Source organism: Sciurus vulgaris (assembly GCF_902686455.1).
Source record: "Sciurus vulgaris genome assembly, chromosome: 19".
Taxonomy (NCBI): domain Eukaryota; kingdom Metazoa; phylum Chordata; class Mammalia; order Rodentia; family Sciuridae; genus Sciurus; species Sciurus vulgaris.
Genome location: NC_136480.1, coordinates 4,215,688 through 4,228,650, shown reverse-complemented (window position 1 = coordinate 4,228,650; position 12,963 = coordinate 4,215,688). Strand labels below are relative to the sequence as shown.

The window sequence follows — 12,963 nt, the reverse complement described above, 5'->3', positions numbered from 1 at the left end:
GATATGTCATGGATATGTCTCAATGAACACACTGATAAGATAATTATAATCCACTAATGACATTTTTTTTGTTGTTCCGGGATTAAAATGAAGAGCTCTTAACCGCTGCGCTACATCCTCAGCTCTCTTTTTTAAATATTTCATTTGATACAGGACCTCTTTGAGTTCTTAAGGATGACTTTGAACCTGCTATCCTTCTGCTTCAGTTTCCAAAGCTCCTGGGATTACAGGTGTGCAAAACTGGGCTAAACTATAGATATATATTTTAAAGCCATCCAAAATGGAAAAGCAGAGGACCTTCAGCTGAATTCTACCACACATTTATAAAACAACTAATTTTATTGCTTCTCCAATTGCTCCTTGAAACAGAAAGTGAAGGGAAATGCTTCAAAATTCATTAAATGGTGCTGGTGTAACATGGATACCAAAACCACATAAGGACAAACCACACAAAGAAAACTGTAGAGTGATATGCCTGAGAATATACTTGCAAAATTATCTCATAAAATATTAGGTAATCATATTCAAAAGCATGTTAAGAAGATTGTAGATCATGATCCACTTTGTTTCATACCAGGATGCCAGGATGGTTCAATATATGCAAATAAACATAATTCACTATTTAAGTAGAATTAAGAACAAAATTACATGATTATCTCAATAGATGCAGAACAAGCCTTGCAAAATTTTAGTGCCATTTCATAAATAAAAGCCAGGGAGTAATTAGGCTCAATAGGAACTTATCTCAGCATCTTGAAGACTATATATGAAAAACTCAAAGCCAACATCACACCAAGCAGGAGAAAACTGAAAGCATTTCTTCTAAATTAGGATCAAGAGAAGGATGCCTACTCTCTCTATTCCTATTTGATACAGCACAGGAAATTTTAGCCACAGCATCTAGGCAAGAGAAAACAAAAGAGATACCAACAGGAAGGGAAGAAGTCAAATGATTAGTTTGCAGATCATATGATCCTATATAAGAATGAAAACACTCCATCAGAAGACATCTGAAATGACAAATTCAAAACAGAGAAAGATACAAGATCAACATATAAAATTCAAATTATTTTGTAGATATCAATAATGAATCCACTGAAAAAGAAAAGAGGAAAAAATACCATTTACAATACCCTTTAAAGAAATCTCTAAAAATAAATCCAATCAAAGAGGTTAAGGAGATTTTTTTTTTTTAGAAAGAAACAGTGCTACTTTATTAAAATACTGAGTTTATTTCACATGTATATTTTTGTCTCCCCACCATTTCCATGTCTGACCACCACTACTACTATGTCCTATCATAACATTCCATACATACTTAAAAACCAAGCAAAGGGTGGAGTTCCATCTTTAAAACTAAACAGGCATTTTGGACAACACATTCTTGGCAATGGAACCTGGACAACATTTATCAAACACGGTAGGGAAAGTTCTCACTTTGCATTATAAAAAGGACAGCCAGATATCAACTGTTACAGAAATGAAAGAAGACGGAAATTTTTAACAAACTGTTTAAACTATTTTCTTAAAGAGACTTCCTCCACTGCCAGAGATCTTGAATAGCCTCCTGGTCAGTCATCCGGAAGCAATTCTTCACATAATTGACGAACTTGGCTTCCACTTTGGGAAGAGAACCACCTTTCTCTATACTTGCTTGCATTTTTGCTTTAATGTCTTCTACAGAACTAGGTCCTTTTGGTGTTTTAGGAGTTTTTTCCTGTTTTTTGAAGGATTCTTGACCTTTTGATCTTGGTGTTGATGGTTTTGAGTCTTTTCCATTCTGGTTTGATTTTTGTGCATTTTTGGCTGGAGTATCTCGTACAGATTTCTTCACTGGAGCTTTTTCTTCAGTTTCCTCATCATCAAAATCATCATCATCATCATCTTCATCATCGTCGTCATCTTCATCAGCAGCAAGTTTTACTTTTTTCTGGGGAACCTTGCTACCACCTCCAGGGGCAGATCGCTTTCCAGACACACTTAAGAGTTTTACATCTTCCTCCTCTTCATCTTCTGATTCTGCATCTTCCTCCACAGCTACTAAGTGCTGCCCACTAACCCACTAATATGCACAGGCCCTGAACCACACTTCAACCTTAAGACCACAGGTGGTGTGATTTCAAAGCCCCCAAGGGAAACCGTTGGCTGTACAGACATTTTCAATGTTGCCAATGTTACTTTAATAGGACTGCCTTCATAATTCATTGCCTCTGCTTCAACAATGTGCAATTCATCCTTTGCACCAGCCCCTAAACTGACCGTTCTTAAGGATAACTGGTGTTCATTTTCATCATTATCCACCTTAAAGTGATAATCTTTGTCAGCCTTTAGTTCACAACCGAAAAGGTAGTTCTGGGGCCTCAGGGGGCTCATGTCCATGTCCATCGAATCTTCCATGGGGTGGTAGCACGCACTTAGGTGGGAGAGAAGGCAGACGGAAAATAGGCTGCTGCCCTAGAGAAGAGACGCGCAGGACGGAATCACGCCAGGGGTTAAGGAGATTTATACTTAAACTTATGAAACACTAAAGAGAGAGAAAGACACTAGAAGATGGAATGAAGTTCCCTGTTCTTGGGTAGGCAGAATTAATATTGCTAAAATGGCCATATTATCCTTATATACAGAGCCAGTGTGATCTCCATCATACTACCAGTGGCATTATTCACAAAACTGGGAAAAATAATACTATCATGTGAAAGGATAAAAGATCTAGAAGAGTTAAAGCACCACTGACCAATGAGAACAATGCTGGGGTCATCACAATACCTGATCTCAACTTACACTACAGAGCTCTAGTAACAAAAACAGCATGGTACTGGCACCAAAATAAACATGAAAGCCGATGGAAAAGAGTAGAAGGCAGAGGCAAATGCACATGTTTACAGTCATCAGATCCTGGACCAAGATGCCAAAATCATTCACTGGAGAAAAGAAAGGCTATTTAATAAATGGTTCTGGGAAAACTGGATATCCATATGTAGAAGAGTAACACTTCATCCCTATTTCTCACCCTGCATACACAAAATCATCACATAAGTGCATTGAAGACCTAGAAATTACACTGGAAATGGTGCAGCTGCAAGAAAAGAAAAATAGCATCAACTCCAACAGACTGGCACCAGCAACAACTTCCTTACTAAGACAGCTAAAACTTGAGAAATAAAATCAACAATCAGTAAGTGGGATGACTTTGAATTAAAAATGTTCTGCACAGCAAAAAAGAATAATTAAAACTGTGAAAAGAGCCTACAGAATGGGAGAAAAAAATTCCAGGTTCTCTTCCAGCAGAGGATTAATATGCCAAATATAGGAAGAAATAAAAACCATTAACAAACCTCCCATACCCAGTAAATAAATGTGTCAATTAACTAAAAAGGCATTGCTTAAAAAAATAAGAAAAATTAAAAAAACCAGAAATAGTCAACAAATATGTGAAAAAATGTTGAGCATCTTTAGCACTCAGGGAAATTCAAATCAAAACACTGAGATTTCATCTCCAATTACAATGTCAATCATCATTAATATAAATATTAATCAATGCTGTCAAAGAGGCAGATAAAAGAAAACTTTATATACTGTTGGATTGTCAATTAGTATGATTAATGTGGATATCACTATACTGTTTTCTCAAAAGTCTAGGAATGGAATTACCACATAACCACACTACATCCCTACTTGTCCAAAAGATCTAAAGTCAGCATATTATAGAAATACACGCAGAACCATTTTAATAACACTGTTATTGACAACAACCAAGTAATGGAAGAAGTCTAAGCTCATCAAAAAGTGAACACATAAAGAAATGTGGCATGTGTACACAATGAATTTTTACATGGCCAGAAAGAAGAAGAAAATATTGTCATCTGCAGGAAAATGAATGGAAGTGGAGAGTATCATGTTAAATAAAAAAGCCAAACTCAGGAAGTCAACAGTCAAATATTTGCTCCTGAAGATGGAAGATAGGGAGGAAAAAAGAAGAACTATAAAAGGAGCTCATGAAAACAGAAGGGAGAAAAGTAGAGAGAAAAGGAAATTGGAGGAGGAAGGAGAAAGCTATAGAAAGTTCTAGAAAATTAAATTGACAAAATTATGTTATGTGTATATAACATATGACACAATGAATCCTACATGAATAACTGTAGTGCACAAATTAACTTTTTTTTAATGGAAGCCAAAAGCTGAAGACCAATGAGATGTGGCTTCCATGTAAGTATTATTAGTCAAAACATAATCATGGCTACAACTACCTGCAAAGGAGGATGAGAAATGTAGTTTCTAATGTTATGTCAAAAGACATAAGTTTTATTCTTAGTAACTGATAATACTTCCTCACACTTATGTCCAAAAAATATCTGAGTTTAACTTACTTACAGGTATCTGTTTGAAGTGCCAATTCTGGGCCAGGCATGGAGCTACCACCATGTATTCCACCAGTTAAGTGGAAAAAAATTACCTGTCCTTCCCTGGCTTAGGGAACACTCCCTGTATACCAAGTACCTACTATGATTAAGTCCGATCTTTCAGATGAGTGAACAGAGCTTCTGAGAGGTTAAAAATCTATTCAAGACTATACATATATAAATAGCCAGAATTCAAATGCATACTGATCCACTCCAGAGCTTGGTCCATTAATGTTTACTCTAGACTAGACACTACATCTGAAAACCTCCATGAAAGCTTTTATAAATCCAAAGACTGAGTCCTAATGCCTAGGGATTCTTGTTTAGCTGGTTGGAGCCACAGCACAGTTATTAGTGTATCCATCCCTCATGCTCACAATTAGGGATGGAGTCATTTTTCTATTAAAAATTAGGGCAATGTAGATAGAGATTGGCCTCACCTGCCCAAAGTCACACAGATTCCACAGTAGGAAAAGGATGTTTGTTTACACCTCGTTACCTCTCCAGAGAGCTCCTCCTGGTTCCACAAAAAAGGAGACTCCAAAAAGGTAGGGGGACACTGGCCATTTCTGAGCCATGGCTCACCCCAGAAGCCTCCCAGGGGAAGAGTGTACATGAGGGAAAGGATTCCAGGAGGCATTGATGATCAATGACCCCTACCAGATCACACAGGAGGGCAGAGTCCAGGTCACCAAAGGAAGAGGTGAGGCTAAGCCAGGATTGGGCTGCATGTGGGGATAAATGTTTTTACATCTCATGAAGCCCCGGGCTGCCTCCTGCCCAGAAGAGCATAGTGTAATTGCACACATGCTGGAAATCTTGTTCACTAGTCCTCTTCTCCTGTTTTATATTTTCTTTTTATGTGGCTTTGGAGGTCTTGTGCCTTGGCATTTGTTGTAACTTTCCATCCATATGGAAATTTAGCCTAAAGATGGTACACACTTTTCATTGTATATATTTCAATTTAGTTCAAATTTCCCATTCTCTCTAGAAATAACTATTTTGTATTTGTTATCATACCTGTTTTAACCCTTCACATATTGATAATGGTGGCCATAAAGACCTCTCTTCTGATTCCAATACCTGGAACATCAGTGGATCTGCTTCAACTGATTTTACTTTGCTTTGAATCTAGGTCTCAGGACTCAATTTGGTCTTCAATGTTTTATAAAACTTCCCATAAAGTACACAGGAGACTGGTACTAATTTTACATGGATTCTCACAGAGAAAATGTAGGAATTCACCCGCCTCTATTAGTGAAGATGAGGGCACATCATGCAAGTTCCTTAGAGCAGACACTGGCTTGGGCTCTGCCTCAGCTCTATGTTCAATCTGCCAGGGATCTCCTCAACCTGTGACCTTTAAATTTGCCTCTACTTGTTTATTTTCCAATTTATACTAGATTAATTTCAGTATATTACTTGGAGCTTATAATACATTTAAAAGTTTGAAAATGGTGGCATACAGAACCAACACAACCCAGAAACCAGGTGCTCCATATGAGAACAGACTAGGGAATATGGGTCCGTTACACACTGTAGGAAGCAGACTCTCAGAGCCACTCGGAAACCATGGGGCTTGCCAGAAATCACTCATCCCAAACTAGAGGCTATGTAAACTGTGGAATGGGTTTGGGTTAATTTGATCTTAGGATAAGAATGAGAGTAATGAAGGTCTCAACATGACTGGGACATAATACCAAACAGGATCCCTCTCCAGATGAGTCCAGGGCACTTAGCAAAAAGTTTAGAACCCAGGTCTCCCAGGACTGCTGTTATCAATGAGAGAATAAAGTAAAATTAAGAGAGGGTGACATGTTCCACTGGGAAAGCCACAGTTCTCTGTTCTCTAGTGGGATCTTGTCACCTTTCTACAGACATTAAAACTACAGGCCTGGAGATACAGGACTTAAAAACACCCTTTCCTAAAAACTTACAACTCTTTGGCTTCTTCTCAGCTGCTTGGAGTCCTCTCCTGCTTCAGCCATCTGGATTCATGCTGCTCTTTCCTCAGATGCAGACTAGAGTGCAGGTGGGTCCTAGAGAGGCTGTGGAAGGAGAAAATTTGAACCTACTGGTGATGTTTCCACTAGTTGCGGAGGAGATATCAGATCCAACAGTCCTTCTTCTAAGAACATTAGTCTCTTTCATTTAAAATCTCCTAAAATTAGTCGTTTTTGCATAGGGAATATCAATTAATCTTAATTTTCCACTTTTTTAAGTTTAATGATATCTAGTGAAACAACTTACATAAGGTTATCTATTCTAGAGACTTTATACATTACTTATTTGGATATATATTATCAAGAAAATTGTAAGTTTTAATTAAATATTTGTATTATTTATTGCTTCTGTCATGTTTAAAAATCAAAAAGAACTATTATTAATGTAAGTGACTTCTGTAGTTTGAATAATTGTAAGGTTTGTATTCTTTAGAAGGAAATGAGGTTCTGTGATCAAAACCTCATATAGAGTGGAAACTTGCACTGGTATAAAATATATACTTAAATCTTGTGGTGAAGTCTGTGTTTGAATTAATTTTACAAATTAAAAATTTCCTTACCCTGTACTGTATCAGCTAGGAAATGTTAAATAAGAGAATCATAATGACTAGATTTGGACATACATTAAACATTTTAAAAAAAAGTCTAATGAACATACTGGCAATTTTCCATTCCTGGCACCAAAGCACCTAAGAATATAATTCAAATTTTTGAGAAAAAGTATTTGTGTTCATTAGTTCTTTAAAATTCACGCACAAAAATAAAAATAAAAAATAAAAAAGTACCCTTTAAAATTTCTATCACAATGGAAAGGCCTGGATTTGTTTTGCTTAGAGGACCATTTAGGTCACTCAAATCCCAGCCTGCCCAGGTCACTGTACTTAGCTTTCAGTTTTTTTTAAACAAAACTTGGTTTTTCATGTCATCAGCTTGAGCAGATAAATGTGAACATAGCTTCTTTTCTTTTCACTAAGATACAAAGTACAAGATGAGACAGAATAGGAAAAGCTGCCAAACAGAAAAGCAGGACTCAAATCTTACACCACATCAGATAGACAGATAGACAGACTTTCCTGCAGGACTGCTTGAGTTTTCCAGTAATGACAGCATGGGGTCTGCAAAGAAGCACCTTGGGGACTTCCTCTCTCTTTACTTTAAAAGAACACTTTTTCTTCTAATGGCTTTTCTGAGATGAAATTTAAAATAGTGATAATATCAATATCATAGCTGTGTGAGTCCTGAGCTGTACTGTACAACCCCAACAATTTAAAAAGCAACCAATAATTATCGCTTCAACTAGTCACAGATAACTTTCATTCATTTGTCCAAATATTTGTCCCTGGTTTTGCTCCTTACATTGCTGGAATTTGTGTATTTCCCAGCAGATGTACCTGCAGGACTCTCACCTGCTTAGTGATGGTTTTGACTTCCCTGAGGTGCCAGCCATTTCTCTCTAGTGTGCATCATAGATTTTTACCACAAGTAGTGTGAAAAGGCAGAGGGCGCTGCCAACATTGACCTCAGTCACAAACCACTTGCTTAAGCAGGACCAGTCTCACCTCCAAATCCCTTTTGTCCACTTTTTTCTTAGTGAATAGAAGGGGGGAATGGGGAGAGTGGCAACAGTGGCAAAGCTGAGCTTTGTGATAATGACAGTCCAAAGCACGTGAGCCTGCACATGCAAAGCTAAGTGGTGAATAAATAATAGGATTTATCTGTCATCTCATCCCTGAGATAGAGGCAGGATGATGCTCTCACACTGCAGATGATAGAACAGATGTGTAATCCCTTCACTCCTTCACCATGGAATCTGCCCACCCCAAAGATCCTAAGAACCCAGACTCACAGTGGGGACTGCACAGGGGTGTCTTCTTCCTGTAATTCTCTCTACTTCTGTCCTCCAGCTCATGTCCACTGCCTGAGACATTCTCACTGGTTTGGGGGAACAGGTATGATGATGTATGTATCATATGGCTGCCCATGATGCTGGTGACAGCAGGTGGCACAATGTCTAACATAAATATTTCCTTGATGTAGATATAAAGGGAGCCTTAACCATGAGGACACCCCAATCTTCACTATCGGCTCTAACAACAACAACAAAAAAAGTTCTGAATTTTTTGGGACATTTCTATTTTTCACATGTGATCTGTTTTACTCATCTGCTGACTTAGCTTTTGCTTCTTGTTACCAGATGTAGATTCTGCAAATGAGAAATATTTTAGAAATTTATATTAAACTCCTTGTGATTTACACATCCTTAGACACAGAATATCCAGTCTGGGGGCAGCTTCCATTCTCCAGTTGCAAGGTACAACATTTGCACCTGGTACAAGAGGACATTCAGGTACTATACTGGCAGCAACACTCCTGAGACCCTAACTCGAGGAGTGTTTCTGACAATACCCCACTGATGGCAGAGAGCTTGTGTCTGTCCCCTGATTTCCTAGACTGTACTGTGCTTTTCATTATTCCAGGTTGTAGGACTGCAGACTCCTCAATGAAAGTGAAGTTAATATTGTCCAGTAGCCTTAGGACACAGGTAATTAAAGCATGTTATTCAATGAGTGCTAGAAAACTTTGTTTTCCTAAGGCTCAAATGTTTAAATGAATTAAATAAGATCCTGTATGTCACAGCAATAATGTGAAAGAATGTAATTTGTTTTGTTTCATAATACACATTTTGTTGTTGTTGAGAAAAGGCAATATTAAAACCTTTTTTTTTTTTTTTGTGGTACCAGGGATTTAACTCAGGGCACTTAACCACTGAGCCATATCTCCAGGCTTTTTTATTTTTTATATTGAGGTACAGTCTGGCTAAGTTTCCTAGGGTCTTGCTATGTTACTGAGGCTGGTTTGAATTTGCAATCCTCCTGTCTCAGACTCCTAAGCCAGAGGTATTACAGGAATATGCCACTGCACCAAGCCTAAAACAATTTTTTAAAGTCAGTTGTTACATGCTAATATGGATTATTTCAACTTATACCATAGAAAAATCCATATAATATTTTACATTGTGAAGTAAATTTATTAGAATTAGCACACAGTATAAATACATAGATCTCACAAAAAAGAACTAATCAAATGTGACCCACAAAATCTTGGACACATATGGACATTTGATTTATATCTTTGTTTTCTTCTTCCTAGACATCATGGGAGACAACCCCAAAAAATTGAATGAGTGAATGGTGAAAATTGTGTCACTTTACCTGATCATTGCTTGGGGAAAAGATCATCTTTCCTAGTGATGGTAGAGAGTTTTCATTTTCCATTAATACTGCATGTTGGTTCTCATGCATTGAACCTGAAACAATTGATCACAAAAAGACCAAAATCAGAAAATTTCCTAAACCTATTATAAGAAAGAGAATGAGATAGGTAATGGATTAGTGGTGCTAAAAACAGTTAAGAGGGGAAAGTAACTCTTGGGCTCAAGAGCACACTAGCGTGATGACAGTATATAATAACTACTAACACAATTCAAAACAACCAGAGAAGTGTTGGCAGGTCTGAAACATAAAAATGACAGTATTTGAGAAGATGGAAAGTACACTGATAAGATCACTACATACTGTACACACATACTGAATTATAATGCTGGGTTCCATATTCAAATATAAATAGTAGACTTCAATTAAAAATTGAAATAAACAAAAATCAACTCTTCAATGTTTTAACCAAGTATCTACATCACCTTGGATTTTAAATAGTACTCCATGCTCATCAATATTTAACTTTTCTGGTTTTTTATAGTATCTTGCCTTTTAGATTGACATTTCTACAGCATCATGAAATGGTTTAGTCTCACACACAGGATTTTCTTATGATTGTCATTCTTCAATATGTGGCTGTAAATGATTTAAAATACAGATGTATTTTAAGACACTTGAGTTAAAGCACAAATATGCCTTCTATAGAAAATATTCCATCAGTAGTTAGATATAAAATTTTCAGTACCACTTTTGTGCTTTAGTCTCCAAACTGAAAAATTGTTTCCTTCATGGAGAAGGAAATTGGAACTCTTTAGGAGGTCAATTCAGGCTTGGGTGACATGCTCTTTCTTTAATGCAAACCTTATAATGGAATGACTCTGAAAGTCTGAATTTAACTCTGACTTTAATTACCACCTTAAGTACAGATGACTGAGTAGAAAATATTAGAATATATTCCTACTAATATTTGATAACTGGACGTGGCTCACTTAGAATAGTTATTCTGGTGATAATAACAGAATTTAAGACAGATAGTTACACTAGGATTCAAAGACAGTCCTAAAATACCACCAAATATATTTCTATAGATACTGCTAAAATGTTCTGATATCATGAAAATTTTCAAAAAGCAACAGAAGTAGTCATTATAAAAAGAAATGAATTAAACCTCCCATGTCACATGCATGAGGAGTGGCATAATTAAATCATAATGACCAATAGTTCTTGGTCATTATATTTCTGAAACATTTCCACAGTGGTACTTCATCTTCTTTAACACATACTTGTATAATATACATCATCTGACTGTCCATATTTCATAGATGAGATGATCAATGTTTACCATCATAGACTGCTCATTCTTGAACTCAATGGAAGATCACAGATGCAAATTCAATGTGTCTTACAGTGTATTTTCCTCAATGTTGTCTCAGTTCATATTTTTAAGATATAGGTCTGGTAATAAACCAGAATAAAGACAACACTGAAATGGTATATTAAATGTAAAGCTACTCAAATTGACATTTAGTTCTTTACAAATTTGGAATTCTCTACTACTATGTATTCCTCCCAATTGAATTCAACACATATTGTAGAGCTTTTCATATGTACCTGGGGCTTTATCAAGATGAGAAAGATAAAAATGGAACGAGGATATAGCTCACTTGGTAGGGTGCTTGCCTTGAAAGCACAAAGTCCCTGGGTGCAATCCCCAGCACCACACACACACAAAAATTACCTAGTAATACCCCAGAAAAAACAAAGATGAAATTTTTACCTAGAACTATTTTCAGTAGCATATGATAATTGTGAATGGATACAAAAAGTGATGTACAGTGAGAAAACAATAATTGTTGTATTATTCAGAGCTGATTTGGTAATAATATGGGAATGGCAACTGGAGGGTGTCAGAGAGACTTGAGTACTGAAGGAGAAAAGGGTGTGTTGGGGTGCTTGAACACATTTCCTGATGATAAGAGTGGAGGCAGAGATTGATGATGATGCTCCTATTTGAAATAAGACTTTCTCTTCCTTTTCTCCTAAGATATAATGTGATTCCAAGCCCAAAAGATGAAAAAGAACAACCAACTGTATGATTATATTAGCATAAGAAATGCATTTTTCTCTGAGGTGGGCATTGGGATCTCAGCCAACACCTTCCTTCTTCTCTTCCACATCTTCAGGTTCCTTCTCCAGCACAAGCTCAAGCCCACCAACCTCATCATTGGGCTCTTGGCCCTAATCCACATAGGGATGCTGATAATTATTGGGTATACTGTTACAAATATTTTTGTGCCTCAGATCTTGTGGGATGACAACAAATGTAAATCACTTATCTACTTGTACAGGTGTTTGAGGGGCTTCTCCATTTGTGCCACCTGCCTGCTGAGTGTCCTCCAGGCCATCACCCTCAGCCCCAGAAACTCCTGCCTGGCAAAGTTCAAACATAAGTTCCCACATCAGAGCCTGTGCTCTCTTGTGTTCCTGTGGGTATTCTACATGTCCTTGAGTGCTCACTTCTCAATCTTTCCTACTGCCATCCCCAATGTGACCTCACATGGTCTTGTAATTATTACTCAACCCTGCACAATTTTATCAATGAGTCACTTTCTCCGGAATTTATCTTCCATATTAGGTGTATTCTGGGATGGCTTCCTTATAGGGCTCATGACCCTCTCAAGTGGGCACATGGTGGCCCTCTTGTGCAGGCATAAGAGGCACTTCCAGCAACTTCATACCACTAGTCTTTCTCCCAGAGCATCCCCTGTACAGAGGGCCACCAGGACCATCCTGCTGCTCATGAGTTTCTTCATGCTCATGTATTGTTTGGACTCTATCTTGTCTTCCTTAAGAACTATGTGGAACAATGACCCTCTTTGTCACTTTATCCAGATGATGGTGGCTAATGGCTATGCTACAACCAGTCCTTTGTTGCTAATCTGTACTGAAAAACAAATTATTAATTTCTTCAAATCCTTTTTGGGAAAGACAAAACATGTTTCACTAGAGTGATAGGTAATTTCTCTGAATGTACCAAAGCACTGGCTTCTGATCAGTAAATCACAGCACAGACTATATGCTCCCTGGGTTAAGTGTATATGGATATATGCATGTTTTGTTAATTCTGGTTACTTTGAGACAAGAGGATAAAAAATATGTACTAGAAACAGAAATCATTTACTTTTTTGAAATCACATAAAGGCCCAACCCATCTTCTTGGAGTCCGTAAGTGATTTTTAAGAGGTAGGTCTCATGTTCTTGGCCTTGGGTAGCCACTTATACAATATTAAGAGTGTGCAGCACTTTTTAAAAAGTGCTTCAGTGTGTTGTATTTTGTCTGACCAA

The 12,963-nt window shown here is 37.3% G+C and overlaps 1 protein-coding gene and 1 pseudogene across 2 annotated transcripts; one reads left to right on the top strand and one right to left on the bottom strand.

The window, feature by feature from the left end:
• Positions 1–1,209: 1,209 nt before the first annotated feature.
• On the bottom strand, positions 1,210–2,485 carry LOC306650511 (nucleophosmin-like; annotated as a pseudogene). The gene has a single exon. The product of its transcript is annotated as a nucleophosmin-like (transcript).
• A 9,193-nt stretch (positions 2,486–11,678) lies between these two features.
• On the top strand, positions 11,679–12,630 carry LOC306650483 (vomeronasal type-1 receptor 90-like; the record flags this gene model as incomplete). The annotated part of the gene is made up of 1 exon (XM_079122490.1): positions 11,679–12,630. The coding sequence occupies exon 1, from the start codon at positions 11,689–11,691 to the stop codon at positions 12,628–12,630; it is 942 nt and encodes a 313-aa protein (XP_078978616.1). The 5' UTR covers positions 11,679–11,688.
• Between the last annotated feature and the right edge of the window lie 333 nt (positions 12,631–12,963).